The 22,908-nt window shown below is 41.2% G+C and overlaps 1 protein-coding gene and 1 non-coding gene across 2 annotated transcripts; both read right to left on the minus strand.

The window, feature by feature from the left end:
- Nucleotides 1-101: 101 nt before the first annotated feature.
- On the minus strand, nucleotides 102-6,630 carry LOC115670005 (uncharacterized). Its single transcript, XM_030591189.2, has 15 exons — nucleotides 6,284-6,630; nucleotides 6,096-6,180; nucleotides 5,382-5,870; nucleotides 5,077-5,245; nucleotides 4,816-4,968; nucleotides 4,364-4,461; nucleotides 4,130-4,221; nucleotides 3,251-3,321; nucleotides 3,021-3,156; nucleotides 2,216-2,275; nucleotides 1,995-2,080; nucleotides 1,827-1,903; nucleotides 1,665-1,735; nucleotides 762-819; nucleotides 102-657 (listed from the first exon to the last, which is right to left on the minus strand). Exons 1-15 carry the CDS (start codon nucleotides 6,517-6,519, stop codon nucleotides 547-549), a joined length of 1,992 nt encoding a protein of 663 aa, XP_030447049.2. The 5' UTR covers nucleotides 6,520-6,630; the 3' UTR covers nucleotides 102-546.
- Nucleotides 6,631-22,224: 15,594 nt separating this feature from the next.
- On the minus strand, nucleotides 22,225-22,297 carry TRNAE-CUC (transfer RNA glutamic acid (anticodon CUC)). The gene has a single exon. It is a non-coding gene; the product is annotated as a tRNA-Glu (tRNA).
- Between the last annotated feature and the right edge of the window lie 611 nt (nucleotides 22,298-22,908).

The following is a 22,908-nucleotide window of genomic DNA, read 5'->3' on the forward strand; positions in this document are numbered from 1 at the left end:
ACAAATGATTGATTTCTCCATTCAAAGCAATTTACGCTAAGCAGCCATTGATGAGCACAAATCGGTCTTTCCAATCATAAATAACTGGAAGTGTCATATGAGAAACTAGGCAAAATAATCAGGGAAAAGGTGTAGCCGGGAAATAGCAAGACATGACAAATTGCATGTTCAATCTACAACTAAGCCGAAAAGCATCTTGCTATTCAGAATGCTTCGGCGCCTAGCATTAAGTCCAGAATGCTAACTATAGCTCCACCCAGGTCTCTTTGCATGTCCGAGCTAAAACAAAAAGATTAACTTACGAAGGACCGGAGGAGGTTCACTATAGTCCATAAAAGATGCCGGCATGGTTGTTGAATGATGTGCTGCAGACACCTGACCGAGGAAAGAGATCATTGTCTATTCATGTCCTGGAAGGTGAGTTGTCAAACTCGAAATAGTGGTAAAAATCGATAGAGGATGAAATGAAAAGCCAACCAGAAAATGAAGGTTGCTTAGAGAAGTCAGGCTAAGGTAAGAGAATTCTTTTCATCATGAATCTTCGTACTACTCAGTTCTAAAAACGGGGTAAGGACTGTCCAGTTCTTGCTGTTTCAAAATTTGTTTTGCCGTCCAAAGGTAGGATGAGTGACCATTTATCAACTCTGTTACATCGACCTGCAAGATACGTTGATCACAGGTTCAAAACAACGAAATATTCATGAATACCATGGGCAAATTAGCATAGGATTACTGCAAAGCAAGTGTGAAAGAGAGCTTACGTTCTCCACGCCAGGAACATTAACAGGTTGAATCCCAGCTAACCCCTGAGAGAACAAACTGAAGATGGTGAAGCGGTTAGTCCAGTGAGATACAAATAGAAGCAATACCGAAGAAACGAACACTGTTTGCAGAAGAGGAAAATAACTATGTTAGATATCCCATAAACCTATTACCATTTTGGATCAAAACCTTTTACAGTTCAAAAGTAGGTTTAGAGCCTGAATGAGGCACCTTGTGCCTTGACTAATGGAAGGTACAATTAATTACACTCGAACCGGTGGTGTTACAGAGGAAATTTTTCAAAAAGAAACATCAGTCACCACTGAATCATTTAGTTCTGGATATTCAGGAGCTGTAATTTTTCAGATTAATATAATTGCAGTTTCTGCTGAAACACCCATGATATTCTGTCTGAATTCTTTCTGAATTCAGCATTGACACTTCACCTTTTTTGCCCAAATGATATTCTGTCTGAATTCTTGCTTTTAGCTTTTTCATGGTTAACTATAATTTGCTTTCCCAAGTTTCTGCTTTACATCCCTCTTCCTTTCTTTCCCCTAAGTTCTGCTTCAAGTTACTTTACTAGCAATGCCGTGTTATGACTTAGCTCAATAAAATCAAAAAGAAGAAAGTGAGAGAGGCACTCTCTAATCACTAATAGTAGATGGAATGGAAAAAATCTAGAGAGCAAAATGACCCTTAACATAACCTCAGACAACAGGCTGAAACTGTCTATGACTGTCTACTGCTCTCCTGTAAGTCAAGAGAATTTCATTTTGAGCGTTAATATTCCATGTCTTCTAGGGAAAAGAACAAGTGGGTGACTCACATACCGCTGCATAGGGAGTAGAAAAAAACTACTCGTTCATCCTTTTTTGAGAAAACAAAAAGGCAATTCGCACCTGGCACGGAAAGCAATACCAAGGGTCCAATCATTTGTTGAATATGCATTGACAAACCTTCCAGCCACCATCTGCAAAATCACGTCAGGGAATAGTAAGAACTAAAATGGACAATACTATATTTATGAAGGAAAGAAAGAAAAATAGAGAGCTCAAATATACCTTTCTTGCTATCTCCCAATTTTCATCCTTGATTGAAATTGGTGCTCCAAGAAGAACCACCCTTTCAACAAATCTAGCTGCAGACAGGAAAGGACAAATATAAGCATATCCCTGACCAACAGAGCTAATACCAAGTGAAACGTAAAATCAGGGCCATATGATATCTACCATTATCTTCACTCGATTCAGCCAAAAACTGTAGACATTTGAAAATTACTCGGGCACCCAAAGAGAAGCCTATGAGAGTGACGGGCCTACATGATGTTACAGAGGCAGTCAGACAATGCCATAGAAGGCGAAAAAGGAGCAGTCTTTGGTCCATGGAGTTATTTTGCAGACCGGCAGAAAGCAACAAGATTGAGCAAAATCAAGCATACAAGTTGACCAACCTGTTGCCTTGCAATCCTTTCAGTAACACTTCAGATAGCAGTTCTCCTGCTTTATCTGATCTGCAAATTATGATGATATCAACGGAGAACAAAAGGCACTAAGGTGACAAGAAACCACTGCAATTCCAGTCAGTTTTATTTAACTAAAGAAGGATGGGAAAAACATGGTAAGATTGCTAACTAGCTAATTAGCGAATACTGGAGATACAAGGTTTAAGAAAAGTCGTAAGCAACACGTGGGATAATAACTGGATCAAAGAGGGCATTGCTAAAGAGGAAGAAAATTGGAATAGCTCAGTAAACTGCATCCGTATAACAAGGAATCTTATGAAATAATCAGTACTAATAGATAGATTAACGATATCACCAAATTTAGATACTATATAGCAGCTTAGCCTCAGCATGGTAAACAGGAATATCTAAACACTCTATAAAGTATTAAACTCCTGGGAGAAATAGCCTCGATTTGGTTAAGAGGAATATCTATAATTTTCAAAACTCCAGAGAATTTCCATTAATGTTGTTACATATCGAGGAGCTTCCTAAGTCGTCCAGGAAAAGGGAGAATCTCAAGAATGGCAGTGACTAATGAGACTACGCGGTGTCATAGAATGAATGTGAGGGACCAACATGTGAATCCCTAACTTGAAAGCAAGAAATTCAGAACTGACACCATGCCAGTTGGAGCCCTAGGGCTTCAATAAGTCGCAAGCTGTGCATGTTTGTCTTATGATTCAGAAGCTCTGGGTGTGAATTTTAATAATAGTTTTTCTAAAGAAGAAAAATACTAATTAACAATCTTAACCTGTCAATAGCAATGGCCCATTTACTGTCTATGATATCAGATGCAGTAACCAGAGTTGCTGGTAAAGCTAATGCAGCCACAAGCGTGCTCAGAACAGTCATCATTGCACCTCCTTTAACTAACTCCATAGCAAGTCCTGCCAGAGGAGGTACAATGGTCAATTAAAAAATTAAATTGTGTTCACTACACATGCTATGATGCCATAAGCATGTAAGGTTGTGAGAAATTACTTGAAGTAAGCCAGTCCTGTATGGCAGTGCTTAGAGCAATCAAATTCTTAGACTCCCATTGCAGTGCATACCTATATTTCGATAACAATAATATCACCAGACCATCTGGATACATCAAAACAGAGCAGCTGCTATAAAATTTAAGCAGACAAGTCACCACACACTTTACATATGTTTAAGGGGAATTCAGCTCAGCTTCCACAAATAAGACTCAAGCAACCTCACAGTTTCCTTTACTATTCTCCACCCCCCTTTAACAATTGGTGTCTGTGATATTAAGAGCTCAACTCACACAAGTTTGGCAAAAGAACTCTAGAAGGCAGTGACCTCCCCTCTAAAGCAAGCTTAAGTTCTTTCTTGAGAGTTAACCCAATTTATTTGGGGAAAAAGGTCCTTTCATCAAAGTGGCCAAGGTGGGAGAGAGAATTTTCCCCTTCATCTTAGATCATCTGAGCATGTGGGCCAAGAAAAATAACACTTACATTGCATGAAATTCTTTGTTAAGAACTAGAATCCCTAAGTAGGCCATATTTCTAAGTTGAAGTGGTAGAGACGCTGAAAACCCAAAAGTGATTATGTATTACTCATGGCTCCTACCACTGAATTTCTACAGTTGCCTACAAAGTGCATTATAACAAACAAAAACTTAGTAACATTTGTAACTAATAGTTAACAACAAAACCTCAAGCATTTCGTCATATCAAGTAGAAATGGAAATAACAGGTCAGCACCCTAAAATATGTCATCTATCTACATGATACCCAATGAATGACATCAGTAACTGCTGTCAAGTCATGTTCTAGTACAAGAAGATAAGAGATACGGACACCAGGTCAGCATGCATCTTGTAGGTAGTGGAAGACATGTCATTTCCTCTACCTTTCCAAGTTACTGTCATAACCTTCCCATGGCCTTACAAAATCCTCGCTCTCGAAAGCAAGTCCAGAAACCAATATCTCAACTGCCAATTGCTGATAGAAAAAGATTTAGATGCAACATTGAGAGATCATGCTCATAAGTTTGAGGCGTTACATAGAGCAAGCCATTCCATTTTTACGAGTACCTCCCCTTCAACACAAATGGTGAAGCAAAATGCAATATGCTATAACTCACGCCTTGGTTATGATCATCGCCTATCACTTTGAACTCAAATTCCTCAATGCCTCCAATTCTTCTGGCCATTTTACTTCCTGTAAGGCCAGCTCCAGCAACTGAAATGCATAGAGTCCTTAGAATCTTCTAAAAACTCGAGGGGTTAAAGAAGCACAGAGTTACAAAGAAAGCAAAAGATACACCATTACATCTCATGACAGAGTAGGAAAGCTAATAGCATTGTGCCTCCATTGAAGACATATACTCTCTCTACTTGTTTTTTATCCTCAATTTTGGCATAGAAGAGTATTAGTCCAGCCACTATTGCTTGACAGTATAGTAGCCTAAATTGAACGCGAAATAGAAAAGGGGGAAAAGTCTATATCTGATGTTACATTGTGGTATTACTTGCTAAAAATCCAAAAAGAATGTCAATGAAACATCAACAAATAGTAAATCCAGAAAATTAATACCTCCAAATGATGCAGCAATCGCAGCAGAACCTGCAGCAGATCCTGTAGCAGTTGCTGCTGCCGCAAAACCGCCTGCTCCAACAGCAGGGATGACACTGCCTAGGGTTGGAGCCAGGGCTCCCATTCCCTCTGCAATAGCTGGGGCAGCTAGCCCTGTGAAAAAACTACAGTTGACAAGTCACTCAAAACAAGTCTCGCTTACTATACAAACTTGTTTCTGTGAACTACAATTTCCTCTATCGAAACAAATCAATTTTGTACCACCGGTGATGGCCATCAAGGCCCCTCCACCTAAAGCAGCGGCACCAATAATTCCTCCTCGCTTCCACTTAGCCCAACGGTTTTCTGTGACTTCAGTATCTTCTTCCTTTGCACCTTCCACTTTCAATGAAGACATCACAGAGCAAGCAACAATCATCTCCAAAGCTTCCTAGAAGGTAGCAGTTAGAGCATCATGCAGAAGTTACTTTGTTTAAACCAGAAATACTTGATCTGTAGGCACGCGTGTTGCAGTTTCTAGCATACTCAATGAAACTCCAGGTTAACGAAAATCGCATGGGACAAACCATTTCCAACCATCTAATTCCAAGCCACGTTGCCAGTAGCCTTAAACCAACGCGATGTCTAGCATCATAGCCCTTCCTCCCAGGTGACTTGCTCTCATCTTCGGAGCTGTCTGCTACACAAGCTGAAAGAAGCTCATAAAGAACTGCAAGTTTTCTCTGACGACTGATCATCCTGCCCTCTTCTATAAATTCCTCAGATGTCCCAAGAACTTTGTTCGGAACATCTTCTTCAGAGGTCATCTCCGAACCTGCCACCCCAGCTGTTCCATCTAGCTTCGCCACTTCCTCAGATGATACGTTCATCTGGGAATCAGAACATTTCTCTCGACACTCCTTTTCATATTCACGACTCCTGTTATCCTCCTCTTCATAATCAGGAGAAGTTTCCACACTAAGCACCATGGCATCAACAGCTTTTGCCAAAGCAAGCTCCTTGTCTGACCTTTCTGGACAAGTTTCTTCCTTATCCTCTACGAGCAATGTCAGGAACTGAAATAGGATCGACATCAACTCAATATACACGTAATTTGAAGGCATAAGACGATGAGAACAGATTTGGGCAAAGTGTACTACGAAGCTGGACGACCAAAAACTTCTCCTCCTCGAGTACACTCAAATAGCACAGCAACGATAAAACCTCGAGCATTCATACTCAGAAAGATGCACGTAACAAGAATATTATCGCAATAACAGCACCAGTTACGGGATACACACCGCTCCGACATGATGCCTGACTTGCGAGGAAGACCCTGCAGTCTCCTTCAGACCATCCCAAGATCCCTCGTCGACCTTCAAAAACCTGCCGACGCGCGAGCCCGATCACCTCCAATCTTTTCTTCAGCCTCTAGAACAGAAATCGACAGCAAGGACGGACCGAAACCTCAAGAACTCGGAACACGCACCTGAAGACAGGCCGAAGAAGGCCCGAGCCTTCGTGGATCCAGAGCTCGGGATGCTCCGGCGCCACCGAGGCACCGACGCCGCGATCGATCGACGCGCCCCGGCCGATCGGCTCTTCCTCGAGAGGGGCCAAGGCGTCCGAAGGCCGCGCCTGGCGCTTCTGGGAGCGGTGGAGAGCGAGGGCGAGGAGGCCGGCCGCTGCGTATCTCTGCGTCGCCGTGAGGATTGAGGTCTCCATGGAGGGCGAGACGGCGGTCCGGATTCGAAAGCGACGGAAGCGATCGGAACCGGGTTCTTCAGGCCATGAACGCAACTCGCGAGAGCGTTCTTCTTCTTCGGGGTGACGCCGGAAACGAAGCGCGGAGAACTAGTTTGGTTCCGTTGAGAGGGGAGGGAAAATATTCGGCGGTTAGAGACTGCCACGTCAGCTGCGGACGTGGCACGCGTACACGCGGGGGACCGCAGAGGAGGCCGTACGTGGGAGGCACGTGACGTCGCGTGATCCTCATTTGGCTGGGATCCGCCTCGTTTTTTCGCTTTTTTCCGGTTATCTCCTCGAAATATGCACGGGAATTTGATTTCGAGCAGCGATCAATGCTAGACACCGACTACAGATCAAATTTAAGTCGTAACTGCTCTCCACCATCTGTGACTAGATAGTCCGAGGTTGGTGGGCCCGTCACCATAGCCTCATCGAAATACCAACAGTCGGGAAGTCTTTCTACATAAGATACGCTCCGATTGGGTAACATAGCACATGCCATTTCATATGTTCCTTTACGACGTGAATCAAACTCATGACAAGGGTGTGCATGGGTCGATCGGGTGAGCCAGGTCGAGCCACAAGACATTTTTTTTGCCCAACCCGATCGAACAAGAAAAGGCTTGAACCAAACTAAACCGGTCCAGGCCGGGCTGATTCTGGCCTAATCCGAAATCTTTCTATTTTATAAAATCAAATGGATTAGTTACTATATTTTAGGCCTAAAAATCACTTTTAATATATATTTTCAGCCACTTTTTCAAATTCAACGCAAATTGCCACGTCAATTCTCATTCTCCGATTTTAATTAAGTTTTTTTAATTTATTTGTGACTTTATCAAAGTGTTTCGGCCATAAATAATGTATAGTTCGTTATTCATAGTTTCGTGTTTTATATTTCCAATGTATCTTTTATCCTTAAAAAAGAGTTTGGACCGGTCCAGGCGATTTTGGGCCTAAGCATCTCGGGCCCAAATGCTTGGACCAGCCCGAATGAAAATATAGGAGAAGCCCAAAAATCATGGCCCAAGACTATTCGGGTATGAAAAATCGGGTCGGTCCAAGCTTTTGGGCTCCCGGTCTGTTTTGCTCACTCTTACTTATGATCTCATCAAAGATATGTGATCAATTTACTCTTAGGACAACCATCTCGGTGGTCACATGAATTCACTTTATTTCATCCTAATTGCTTATCCAAACTAATGAAAAGAGACACTTGTAAAGTGCACATGATAAGGAGTATGCTCAATTTGTAGAGGACTAATCAAACAAAAGGTGATAAAAGATTGGGAGGGGCGATCAGTACAGCTACCCTCTTCACATTATTATGAGATAAATCATTTTGCAAAATTGCAAGTCAATGTGTAGGACAAAACTTGCATAAGGTTAAAAAATCGCAAACCAATGTATAATAAAATGGCGTACGAGTTTCTTAATTTTATGCCAGGTTTAAAGTATCCCGTCCCTCGAAAGAAGAAGTGCACGTTTAGTTCTCAAAATCTACCCACCAACACGCCAGTCTTGCTTTGATTCTACAACAGATTCGTTTTCGTGGGATGAATGAGTCTCTGCAGGTCGTATCAAGTTGATTCATTTTTCAGATTTACTTGTTATGCGGGATTTGCATCGATCCGTAATTTCTTGAATTGATTTTGTCTTGAAGTTGCGTACATCTTTATCGTGTGGATTGAAGATTTTCTTTCCAACCGAAAAGAATGAAAAAAAAAACCCCGCAATTATCCATTCATTAAGAACTAAAGAAGACTTTTAAATTTCAACATTCCATTGATAGATAGGTAGATGGTTTTTTTTTTTTATCTAATTCTATTTCTAACTCTCCTCGCTAATTGAAAGTTTCAAAAGACCCACCAATTTCAATTAGTTTCAAATAAGCAATTGCGGGTCGGCTTCCCATTTGGCTGGAGATTGCAAAGCCAAATCAATCACGACTCATTCGGAAAACATGAACACTATCATTCATCAAGCATGAGGCCAACTAATTCCATCCTAGCACTCTCCGCTTTTGTGGCTATGGCAAAGTTATTAAACTATAACCAAATGCTAATCATTTAAATTCACGGTGCGTGATAGACATGAGCTTTGATAAATTAAGTCGTCATTTAAATGGAGACGGGTCAACCCTCCCCCAACTCGACTCAAATCGCGGAACAAATCACACCGATGCCATTTCCAGGCACGACTTCATGGTTGGTTTTGGTCCTGTGCTTGGCAGCAATGATGGCTGCAGCGATAGGCGTCACAACGGCGTCCGTGGAGATGGCAACTCAGCCCTCGCCCTTGCTTCTGCCATCACGATCCAACTCGCCAAAGCGAGAACTCGGTGACCGTGACAATGGCCCGACGAGATTGGTGGTCACGGACGACTACGGCGGATGGGGGCCCACGCCGGACACCGGAGGCGGTGGCGCAGCTCCAATCCCTCATCCAGCGGAAGCCGCCCTCTCCGATGCTGCTAATTCGAGACCACATGACCGGCCAGAATCTACCGTTCGGAGCTCCGATGGATGAGCAAAGCGTTACTGTATGATCAGTACCGACTCTCAGTGCACAAGATTACACGCCTTTTACTCGCTACCTGTCAAGAACATAACCAATAAAGTCACGGGGAATCTCTGTACACGCGAAGCAATACCATCATTCGTCGCACAAACTAGGAAAGGTCAGATAGTCACAAACATTAGCCCATTGTATGCAGATCGCAGTATAGACTTGTAAATCATACCCATTAATATTTATACAGTTTTAATATCCCGCTTCCACGAGGAGAGGATATCGAAAAGCAAACCGCTCCGATATGCGCCATAACTTTTGTTCCTTGAAAATTTAGGAATCGATAAATCACAATTTCCCTTGAAGATTGGCGCCTAAAAGTGCAGGATTTGACGGCTTAAAAGAAAAAGGCAAGAACCGAAAAAACGGAAAAGATGGTGAGGAACTGAAGGACCCGGGTCTTCCGGGTGAGAGCCGAATATCCTGACCGTTGACTAATGATGTGATTTTTTTTTTTTATATTATATAAATCTCATCCGGATGAACTCAGTATATCTGATGCTTCTTTAAACTCACTCATTCTACTAGAGTGAAAAAATTAGATGTGCGAGTTCCCAACGTACATCTTTTTTCTAATCAAAAGTTTGTGAGAAGGAAGCTCGAACGAAAGAAACTACCACCCACCATGGCTCCATTTGGTTCAGCATTCCGAATGGGTCTTCCGGTCGAAAGCCAGCATTAGGAATGCTGAATGCCAGCTTTGGGCTTTCAGCATTTGGGCGACTTTTTTGCCCCTAAACTATCATCACTTATTCTGGCTTATTTCGGTTTTGCCCCTCTTATTACTGTTCATCTTTTGCGCAAGGGCGGCCGATACCGGATGCGACGGCCGTCTGAGGTCTCACGATAGCCCAAGCGCCACCAGCCTGGGTCACGCGACCGCCCAGGCAATGGCCGCCTAGGTCGCGTGACCCTCGGCAAGGGTTGCCCGGCCTTTGGCGACGGTCTAGCTTGCCGGGGGTCGCCCGACCTCGGGCCGCAGGCGCTAGATCTAGCTCGCCGGCGGCCGTAAGCCTTCGCCGGCTCCAGCGAAGGCTATGGTAAGTTTTTTTTTTTAATAAAAAGAAAATTTCCAAAGCCTTTTGCAAAAAAAATTTACCAAACACTACCTTGGGCCAAATTAGCTTTATATAGAATTGTTTACCAAACGTTATTTGCATTTCTCCAAAGAACTTTAACCTAAAGATATTTGTATTTTTCTAAGTCTCATTTATAAAGTTAAATCAAACGGCCCTATGTATGCGCGCTGCGTTGTATCATGACAATGGTAAAGTTCCCACCTACAGGAGTACAGGGCTTTGTCTCCTTTTCAAGTTTCAACTCCATTGACATTGACGTTGATGGGAAAGGGTAAATCACGCCTTGAAGAAAGGAGGTCACGGATGAGATCACGTATTCGATTCCCGCTCAAAGAGGACACGCACGGGCATGTGCGCAAATCAAGCGGCTTTATTCCACCATGACGATGGAGATTGATATCGAGATAGAGTTTGCCAACCAGGAATGAAGCGAAAGACAACTTCCGGAGGTTTCGGAGCTTGTCCGTCCTCGAGATCAGGACTTTCTTCTGCGTCTGCTCTCAAGAAAAACTGGCCCCTTCATCTTGTCAGTCCACGGCGCTGTTTTTTCCCTATCCGTCGATGGCGGAAGAGGAAAGAAGTGATTCAGACGTACCCTCCATCGACCCATCTTGTAAGTCTCGAGTGTCCCCGTTTTAGATCTCTCATCCTCTCCCTTCCACTTCATCCTCATCCTTGAAGTAGGAAGTAAGTAGAAGGGAGAAGAAGAATAGCCCCCAAGATAGAATGCACGGTATGTCCGTGTCAATTTTATTGCGCTACTTCAAAGAGAATGGCATCAGTTTCAAAGTTATCTGCAACACATGCAGTTTCGATAATACGAGGCAGTAGTCGACGAGATCGGGGAACCACCACCGCAGAGTGACTGCAATTTAAGCCTTAAGGCAGTCGGCAAAGGCGGCGCACGAATAGCACACTAATCGTAGAATCGAATAGCACAGCAACAATAAAACCTCGAGCATTCAGACTCAGAAAAATGCACATAACAAGAATATTATCGCAATAACAGCACCGGTTACGTGATACACACCGCTCCGACATGATGCCTGACTTGCGAGGAAGACCCTGCGGTCTCCTTCAGACCATCCCAGGATCGCTCGTCGACCTTCAAAAAACCTGCCGACGCACGAGCCCGATCACCTCCAATCTTTTCTTCAGCCTCTAGAGCAGAAATCGACAGCGAGGACAGACCGAAACCTCAAGAACTCGGAACACGCACCTGAAGATGGGCCGAAGAAGGCCCGAGCCTTCATGGATCCAGAGCTTGGGATGCTCCGACGCCGCCGAGGTGCCTGCGCCGCGATTGATCGACACGCCCGAACGATCGGCTCTATCGTGATCCTGCGGTCTTTCATGGTATTAGATAATGAGTGTATGATCTGGAACCACTAGTCTGAACTTTCATTTTATAACTTGTTAATGTTTCATATTCTTCGTGTGTCTAAATATAAATTGTGATTAGTGGATCATAGCAGTAAGTAGTGGTTATTAAATGCGATAATTCACTGTAATTGTTCAATTAATAATACAGGTGGAACCCGAGTAGACTTTGGAACCGGCCCTCGAACCTGCGATAGGATAGGTTCCAAGTTCCAAAAAATGAGGAACCTATTATTATGGGTGGAACCTATACGAAATATGGAACTGCTCGCTCCTAGTATCGATTCATGCAATGACTTCTCATTTTAGTTATATTTATTTGAACCATAATGCTAGAAAAACTAGTCTTTTGTATTCTTTTTCTTGAATGACAAGCTTGTTCAGTATTGTTGCGTGAATTTTTATTTTGTTTAACTAAAAATGCAATAAAAAAAACAAGAACCTGTTAGATCCGGAAACCTACCCTGAAACATATGACAGGGTAGGTTTCAGGTTTCAGGTTCCGACGGGTAGGTTTTAAATTTCAAAAAATGGAGAACCTCTATATGAGGGTAGGGTAACCACTCATCTCTAATTTCAACGCAAATTGCCACATCAATTCTCATTTCTCCCATTTTAATTAATTTTTTAAATTTATTTGTGACTTTATTAAACTGTTTCGAGGATAAATAATGTACTTTTTGTTATTGATAGTTTCATATTTTATATTTCCAATGTAATTTTTATCCTTAAAAAAGAGTTCGGACCGGTCCAGTCACTTTTGGTCCTAAACCCAAATGCTTGTACCATCCCGAATGAAAAATAGGAGAAGCCCAAAAATCATGGCCCAAGACTATTCGGTTATGAAAAATCAGATCGGTCCAAGCTTTTGGGTTCCCGGTTTGTTTTGCTCACTCTTACTTATGATCTCATCAAAGGCAGGTGATCAATTTACTTAATTTTAGACCAACCATCTCGGTGGTCACATGAATTTACTTTATTTCATCCTAATTGCTCATCCAGACTAACGAAACGAAACACTTATTAAGTGCACGTGACAAGGAATATGCTCAATTTCTAAAGGACAAATCAAACAAATGGTGATAAAAGCACGCACCGATAACTAGCAATCAATAATTTGACATAAAGATTGGGAGGGACGATTAGTACAGCTACCATCCGAACGTTACTATGAGATTAATCATTTTGTAAAGTTGCAATTCAATGTATAGGACAAAACTTGCATAAGATTAAAAACTGCAAACCAATGTATCATAAAATGGTGTATAAGTTTCTTGATTTTATGGCAGGCTAAAAGTATCTCATCTCTTGAAAGAAGTGCACGGTTAGTTCTCAAAATCTACTCATCAACATGCCGGCTGTGCTTTAATCCCGTAACAGATCCATTCTTATGAGATGAGCGAGTCTCTACAAGTCGTACTGAGTTGATTTCACTTATCAGATCTACTTGCTTTGTGGGAATTGCGCCGGTCCGTAACTTTCTGGGATTGGTTTTGTCTCGAAGTTACGTACCTGTCTATCGTGCGAAATGAAAATTTTATTTCCGACCTAAATGGATAAAAATAAAGAAACCCGCAATTATCTATTCATTAAGAACTAAGAAGACTCTTAAATTTCAACATTGCAATTGGCAGATGGGTAGAAAGTTGGATCGTATGAAAAAGTTTGAGAGAAATTTTCTGTAGGGAAAACTCAATCCCCGATAAATATACTCGAAACATATTCGAAACGAATTCAATCAATGCAAAAAACGTGCCCAATAACCATTAACTTGTATCACCGATCGAACATGCATATCACATAACAAACATACTCGGAATTATCACAGATTAAATGCCACTTTGCACTTGAGAGTGATCTTCGATCGTCTTTCGTGCTCACTTGCGTTTCGAAGGAAACCAGAGAAGACGTTACTTTCGAAGGGGTATGTTCTTACGCATATGAAAAATCACATTAGTTTTTCCAAAGGGTGTCTACTATTTATAGTAAGAGGCAATTAACTACATTATGGGCCTTTGTGGTTCATAGGCCGGGTTTGGCCCATCTTGGGCGGTCCACCCATTATGCTTTTCATCTCCCACTCACCCACGATGGGCTAAACACAACTCTCTTCTTTGCAAAGTTCATATTGGCAAATAATCCGTGCGACCAGCATATTACGAGAGCTCGTTACAATACATCTGTTAGGAATATATAACAGCTCAAATTAGGCACTATCCAGAGTAAAATTAGTATGCAGTTCCCTAGATCAATCAATCACATTTGTATCTCTCTTGATCTCTTTTAGTATCTCGTATATTTTATTCACAACTATGATTTACTCAAAATCATAATTGGTTGATCTGTGAATACAAATATAGAATGTGACATTATAAAACAAATTAATCTTCTTATTTCTTAAAACTTCTCCATTTCAGTCCAACTCACTTTTCTAGAAATGCCTCGTTAAATCGAATTATCATGATCATCGGCAACATCCTAAGATAGCAAATACTGAATAGAAATTTTTAGAATAAGTAAAAGTCGTGATGGCACTTAATTGAGGAACTATTTCCTCAAGAGTCTCACACGGCTTAAAAGTTGAGATCAAAACTTTTGTCAACTCTTATCAATCGTCCTATGCATACGTAATATGTAATACATATTACAGTATTCTCTCCTTTCCCATAGAGCGTATGTCTTTACTCTCAATACCGTACAGATGATAGTTCAAACATACTCAATGTTTAACTTGAGTTCACAAATCTACTCTATTCATAAGCATCTACCAAAACTCACACCTGGCATTAAAGATAGGTAAAGTGAAATATGTGGGTCATTTCACTTTCGGACATAATAATCTATATGTCCTCATCTTAACATTATGTTAAGGCGACGTCAGTGCTTCAAGCTTGAGCTCTCAATTATCACCTAGATAACAAGCTTAAAACTGTCTCATCCCTATTCATCACATAGTAAGTAGAGGCGATTACCCGTGTGAGTAGGCTAATCTCTCATCTGTCCAACATACCTTTTTAATATAATGCACTCAGTATTGACATTCATAAACGTCATACAAACTCATAGACATTGATGGTAACAAACTTCATTAATAGTGAACATTTCAGGGAAAATTACAATATTTAGTACATTATACTCTACACCGTCCTAGAGATCTCACATGACCATGGAAAACTTTTCTAGGAATCGGCTTCGTCATGGGATCTATTATCATCATTTGCGTAGATAGGTACTGCACATTCACTTCCTTTCGTGCAACCATGTCCTTGACATTATTATATTTGATATCTATATATTTGGTCTTTCCATGGTACTTGAGATCCTTAATGTACGCTATTGCTGCTTGGCTATCACAATAGACCAATACTGGATTTGCATCATTCTTAGTAACACCTAAGTGATCCAAAAATCTTCCAAGCCAAACGGCTTCTTGTGCCGCTGCTGATAGAGCCATGAACTTGGCTTCCATTGTGGATAAGGCCACACACTGTTGCTTTTTACTACTCCAAGATATGGCGCCATTATTACATATCCAGAGGTAGATTTCATTTCCTTTAAATCTCCTCCCTAGTCAGTATCAGTATAGCCTCCAAGTTGCAGATCACTTCCTTGATAAGTCGGCGCATAGTCGGCACTTCCCTTTAGATATCTCAGGATTCTTTTGACGGCGATCCAATGTGCTTGACCTGGATTGGATTGGTGTCTATTTACCATTCAAACTGCATAACAAATATCAGGTCTCGTACACATTATAGCGTACATCAAGCTTCCGACAACACCATCATATGGAACTTGTTCCATTTGCTTCTTCTCTTGTGGAGTCTTAGGACACATTCTGTCGCTCAATGCTTCGCCCTTTGCAATAGGAGTATCTATTGATTTACAGTCTTACATACAAAATCGCTCAAGGATTTTATTCACATACGTCTCTTGTGAAAGAGATAGGGATTTCTTTGAGCAATCTCTTGAAATCTTAACTCCAAGAATGTATGTAGCTTCACCCATATATTTTATCTCAAAATTGGAAGATAACCAACTCTTGACTGTATTAATAAACTCCATGCTGCTTCCGGTAATTAGTATATCATCAACATATAATGATAAGATCACAAATTGATCTTTGGATCTTTTGATATATGCACAATTGTCTTCACTAATCATTACAAAATTATATGCCATTATGGCATTGTGAAAACGTATATACCATTATCTCGAAGACTGCTTAAGACCATATATCGACCTCAATAGTCGACAGACCTTGTGCTCTTAGCCTTTTGTAATAAAACCAGCAGGTTGTTTCATATAAATTTCTTCCTCTAATTCTCCATTAATGAATGCGGTCTTTACATACATTCGATGTAATTCAAGATCCATACTAGCTACTATTGCCAGAATAAGGAGAATAGAGGTAAATCTAATCACAGGAGAAAAAATTTCTTCAAAGTCAACTCATTCCTGTTGATTATATCCTTTCACCACAAGGCAAGCTTTGTACCTCTCTACTGAGCCATCAGCCTTACGCTTTATTTTGAGAACCCACTTATTCCCAATGGCTTTGCGTCTTTTTGGAAGGTCAACCGATTCCCAAATTTGATTTGATCTTGATGACTCCATTTCTTCTTCCATTGCATATATCCATTTTTCCTTATCATGGCACATTAGTGCCTCATTCACATTCTTCGGCTCTTCTTCATCCTGTGGGGCGATCATGAAAGCTTCTCCTTCGATATCAAAACGTCGACGGGAAATACTATTACGACTTGACTGTCGTATGGAAGAATGTACTCCTAATGATTCATCACGTTCTATTGCGCTCCCATTTAGATTAGATAATAGTGGTGTCATCATATTAAGTGGTTGCAATTGAGACTGGGTTACACTCAACTCTCCACTTGTCACAATACTCCAACTGACTTCACTATCACGATCCACAAATTCGTATAGTGAGTAATCTCCACCCACTTCATCCTTTTTAGGAAATTCTTTCACTAAGAATGTAACATCCCGTGATTCAAATTCAGTTATACTTCCGCTTTCTTGCTTACCTATGAATACATACCCTTTTGAGTGCTCTGAGTATCTTATGAAAATACTCTTTTTGACTCTTGGACCTAATTTTTCATACTTGTGAGAGGACTCACGAGTATAGGCAGCACAACCTCAAGGTTTTAGAAAGCTTAAATCAGGTTTTTTGCCTATCCATAACTCATATAAAGTAAAAGTAACTGATTTTGAAGGCACACGATTAAGTATGTAGGCAGTAGTTAACAAAGTATTACCCTAAAAAGTGATAGGTAAGTTAGTTTGAGCCATCATTGACCTAACCATTTTCATTGAGGTTCTGTTTCTTCTTTCTGCAACACCATTTTGTTGAGGTGTATGTGGAATAGTCAATTGCTTTTCTATTCCCTTTTCATCACATAGATTTCTGAACTAATTAAATAGATATTCTCGTCCTCGATCGGATCTTAATGCTTTTATTTTTTTGTCTAATTTATTTTCCACTAAGCTCATAAATCTTTTAAAGCGATTTAATGCCTCAGACTTATAAGAAATCAAATCGACATGTCCGAATCGAGTATGATCATCAATAAATGTGACGAAATAAACAGCCTCGTGCCTTACTCTTACATTCATTGGACCACAGATGTCAGTATGGACTAATTGCAAAGGAAACTCAGCTCTTGTTCCTTTTCCAAATGGTTTCCGCGTTATTTTTTCTTTTAGGCAATGCTCCCATATGGGCAAATAAACATTTTAATAATGCCCAATAAGTCATCTTTGGCCAATCTATTCATTCTTTGTTGGCCAATATGACAAAGTCTAACATGTCACATATTCATATCATTCTCATAAGAATCAAATAATGTAAATAAGGAATAACTAATATTAACTTCACAATAGTTAACATCTAATACAATGAAATCATCCAAAAAATATTTGGAACCATAATAACTTGTACCTAAAGACAAGTCTACACCATTGTTATGGAAGTTTACATTAAAATCAAGTCTTACTAAAACCAACACTGAAACTAAGTTCTGACGAATCTCTAGAGCAAATAACACTTCATGTAGGAACAATGCGCATCCACCGCGCATAAATAGTTGACAGGTGCCAATGCCTCTGACCTCCACTCTGGAATTGTTCCCCACGTATTTGCTGATAGGTGCCAATGCCAATCTACTTTATTCTTTGTGGAATTCGTCGGAACTCCACGAAAGCTTCTCTATCCTTCGCTACATGGTCAGTGGCTCCCGAGTTTACAGTCCATAAAGGATTAGATTCAGTTAGAAATACTGAACTAGACACATAAATACTGAACTAGACACATAAATAGCATTTTCATGAATGTTAAGGGTTTCTACCTTCTTTGGCTCGCCACAGTCACGAGCAAAGTGACCCATATTGCCATAGTTGTAACATTTCACTCTTGAAATGTTCTTCCTGAAAGGACGCTTTCCTTTCTCCCGTTGGTTAAGCCTCGGTTTCTTCCCTGTAAGACTTGCATCCTTGCCTTTCCACTTTTTTGACCCAGCAGGGTGCTTCCGCTTGGAGCCCAAAACTCCATGCGAGCTAGAACAAGCAAAGTAAATATCGGTTTCTGGCTTAGCCACCATGAGGCGGTCCTCTTCCAGGTCAAGATGTCACATATCATCCTCGAAGGTCTTGATACCCTTATTATAGGTCAAGTGGATCTTCATGTGCTCCCAACTTTGAGGCAAGGAGCGGATTACTACCTGCACCTGCTGTTCATCAATGAGTATGTGGCCGGCATCCTTCAGCTCACTTATCATATTCGACATCTGCCTCAAATGTTGTTTCATGGTATTTCCATGAGATATCTTGTATAAGTCGAAACGAATAGTGAGTTGTCTCAGTTTGGTCACAGAAGCTTGACCAAATTTTGTTGCTAGTGCGGCCCACATGTCTTTAACGTTCTTAAAACGTCCGAACTCTCGCATGATATCATTGTCCATGCTACTTAGTAACGTAATGCGAGCAAGAGAGTTCTTCCTTTTCCAGACAGCAAAGGCATCTTTATCCCTTTTGTGCTGGGCAGTAGTCTCATCCTCAGGTTCTTCCATAACATGGTCAAGAGTTTCAAATGCTTCTTGCTCTTCCAGCACATATTTAATTTTGAGATTTCAAATCTCATAATTATTGTCATTCAATTTCTCTCCCTTATTAAGTTCAGCCATTATATTCTTAGTTGCTGAAGCCATCTTATCTGAACATTTCAGATACATACGCACGAATTATTAATGCATATCTTGATGCTTCATTAGCATCATAATTACATAAACTAATCACATTAATGAATAGTTTCACAAAAGGCCCTAGAGTCGATAGGTCACTAAGTTCCCAATCATCGTCTAAGAATACTAATTTGAAATTTTCATTAACATAATCATTTATGTAAAGAAAAAATTTAGTTTTTCAAAAGTTATATAACATGCCATATAATATGGCATTATCAAATAGGAGGCCACAGATTTTCATAACCATATATTTCATAACATATTCACAAATATTCAAGAACATGTAAATATGAACTCGAAACATATACACAAGTAATTCCAAATCCTAAAGGACCAACATCAAGTGTACCAATCCAACACATACAAAAGAAAGGACTCATGAAATTCCTTAGGAAATTCCATTTTCTTTGGATAAAAAATAGAGGCTCCCGGAAAATCCTTAGATCCGGGCCATGGTTTGCGTCGAGACCCATTCAATGCAAGGGTTGACGTTCTCCTTACCCCGACCCTTATGTACTCTTGCAGGAAATTTTTCACAAGTTTCTTATAACTTGAACCCTTTAAGGTTTCTCCAACCTTATCAAGCATTCTTCCCAACTCCTTAGGAATAGTACATTTTAGGGCTCCGATCATCACATATTCCGGAATTACAAAACCGTTCCAAATGATATCTTGTATCATTTTGTTGACCTTGATGATGTGTGTCATCATGTCATCACCAGCATCCCATCGATAAAGAACTAGCTTGATTCTAAGTTTCTTAAGCTTCTCCTTTTGAGCCGCCGCTCTTAGGATTATCGGAGTGCGTCTCCAATGTACCATTGTTCCTGCAACGAATGCAGAACAAAAAGATTGTTCATAATCCATGATACATTAAGATAAGGAATGCTTATTTATATACATGTGATCTAGCACTTGTATTTCGAAAATCATAGAGAAATACTAGAGAAAATGCCAAAGGATATAACCCCAAAGTACGCATACATAGGGTTCATCGTGTATTTTCACATTCATAAGTGCAGCATTCATGTCATACGAATATACCATCACATAGAGCATTCCGATACGAGCACGCTGATACCAAGAACGTCCAAATCGCAGTTCAAATGAGCTCATACAGGCCATAAAACCGCGCTAGGGTCATTCTGACCTGTCTGAACCGGTTCGGTTTGACTGGTCCAACCGTTGACCGATCAATGGTCAACGATCAACCGGGTCATGTCAAATGGGTCAAGTTAACGGTTCGGTCAACGGGTCAACCGGTCGATCAATGGGTCAATCGAATCGTGCCGAGTTAGGATCCGAGTCAACTCGGATATGCGTGTCGCTAACGTCACGATGACGTCATCGTCGACGGTTGGTGGCAAGCGACACGCGTGGCCTTCACGCGCTGTCGAACCCATGGCGTGTGTCGGCTCATGAGGGGGCGTGCGGCCTCCTCTAGCGACGCGCCGCCCCTCATTTTGCTCGTCTCAACAAGCACTTTTTGTCTGTCTAATAAAAAATAAGTTTTGACGAAAGGCACCAATCGAAACATGCATGAACAGTGTGTTGACGCAAAGAAAACGGGCCAAAAACGAGATTGAAAGAAAAAACAGTACACACTTTAATTTCAGAGGGTATTCGCATGCACGATCAAGAAACAAGTAAGCGAGCCTTGATACCAATGTAGGGAAAACTCAATCCCCGATAAACATACTCGAAACATATTCGAAATGAATTCGATCAATGTGGAAAACGTGCCCAATAACCATTAACTTGTATCACCGATAGTACAAGCATATCACATAATGAACATACCCAAAATTGTGACAGATTAAATGCCACTTTGCACTTGAGAGTAATCTTCGATCATCTTTCGTGCCCACTTACGTTTTGAAGGAAACTAGAGAAGACGTTACTTTCGAAGGGGTGTCTTCTTACGCATATGAAAAATCACGTTAGTTTTTCCGAGAGGTGTCTACTATTTATAGTAAGAGGCAATTAACCACCTTATGGGCCTTTGTAGTTCATGGGCCGAGTTTGGCTCATCTTGAGCGGTCCACTCATTATGCCTTTCAGTTTCAAAAGCCCCACTAATTTCAATTAGTTTCAAATAAGTAGTTGCGGGTCGGCTTCCCATTTGGCTGGAGAATGCAAATCCATATCAATCACGACTCATTCGGAAAACATGAACATTATCATTCATCAAGCATGAGGCCAACTAATTCCATCCTTGCACTCTCCGTTTTTGGGGCTATGGCAAAGTTGTTAAACAATAAGCAAATGCTAATCATTTAAATTCACGGTGCGTGATAGACATAAGGTTGGATAATTTAAGTTGTCACTTAAATGATGGTGGGTCGACCCTCCTCCAACTCGACTCTATTGAGGCAACAAATCAAAAAGCAAAAAATCATAATGTTTATAGTGCAAAATCTTCAACAAATCAGCACGAAGATAACATATCAAGGAAAGTATCCACGAGTTGATTTCAATTTCCTTGTAAATCAAGTTGTATCTTTTATATTTAACTTATACCATAATTATAGGTGATGATATCTCTATTTATACTGTACAACATATCAATGGAAAGCAACGCTTTATTGACTCGATTCTCTTTTTTCTTTATGGTATCAAACTCGAACCGTGGAATAAATCGCGCTGATGCCATTTCCAAGCATGACTTCACGGTTGGTTCCGGTCCTGTGCTTGGCGGCGATGACGGCCTTAGCGATAGGTGTCGCGACGGCACGCGTGGAGATGGCGACGCGGCCCTCGCCCTTGCTTTCGCCACTGTGACCCGACTGGCTGAAGCTAGAACTCCGCGACCGTGACAAAGGCCTGACGGGATCGGTGATCACGGACGACTACGGCAGATGGGGACCCACGCCGTACACCAGGGGCGGCGTCGCGGCTCCAATTCCTCCATTGGAGGCCGCCATTTCCGACGCTGCTAATTCGAGACCACATGACCGGCCAGAATCATAAGCACCCGAAGCGCGGATGGATGAGCGAGCGTTACCGGATACTGAGTACCGTCTCTTAGTGCACAAGATTACAGGGCTTTTACTCGCTATCTGTCAAGAACATAACCAATAAAGTCACGGGGAATCTCTGTACGCCCGAAGCAATACAGTTTTAAATAATGCCCATTAATATTTTGTACAGTTTTAACATCCCGCTTCTACGAGGGGAGGGGATCGTAAAGCAAACGGCTCGGACATATGCACGAGCTTTTCTTCTGTTCCTTTGAAAATTTAGGAATCGATAGATCTCAATCTCCCTTGAAGATTGGCGCTCAAAACTTCAGAATTTGACGGCGCAAAAGGAAAAGGCAAGAACCAAAAAACGAAAAAGACGGTGAAAAACAGAGACGGCGAGTTGTTTAATGCAAAAAGTTTTTCTGTTTCCGTTGCCGGGACTTGAACCCGGGTCTTTCGGGTGAGAGCCGAATATCCTGACCAACTAGACTACAACGGATCGATGTTTAATGACGTGATTTTTTTGTTTATATTATATAAATCTCATCCGGATGAACTCAGAATATCTGATGCTTCTATAAACTCACTCATTCTACTAGAATGAAAAAATTAGATATGTGAGTTCCTAAAGTACATCTTTTTTCTAAACAAAAGTTTGTAAGGAAGCTTGAACGAAGGAAACTACGACCCACGATGTATGTGCACTCGCTGCATTGCACCATGACAATGGCAAAGTTCCTACCTAAAGGAATACAGGGCTTTGTCTCCTTTTTCAAGTTTCAACTCCATTGACATTGATGGGAAAGGGTAAATCACGCCTTGAAGAAAGGAGGTTAGGGATGAGATCACGGATTCGATTCCCGATCTAAGACGACGCGCACGGGCATATGCGCAAATCAAGCGGCTTTATCCCACCATGACGATGGAGATTGATATCGAGATAGAGTTTGCCAACCAGGAATGAATCGAAAGACAACTTCCGGAGGTTTCGGAGCCTGTCGGTCATCGAGATCGGGACTTTCTTCTGCGTCCACTCTCAAGAAAATTTGGTGCCTTCGTCTTGTTAGTCCACTGGCGCTGTTTTCTCCAATCCGTCGATGGCGGAAGAGG

The sequence above is a fragment of the Syzygium oleosum genome, unplaced genomic scaffold, assembly GCF_021117445.2.
Source record: "Syzygium oleosum isolate NSW1041296 unplaced genomic scaffold, Sole_v2.1 Sole_v2.22, whole genome shotgun sequence".
NCBI classification, from domain to species: domain Eukaryota; kingdom Viridiplantae; phylum Streptophyta; class Magnoliopsida; order Myrtales; family Myrtaceae; genus Syzygium; species Syzygium oleosum.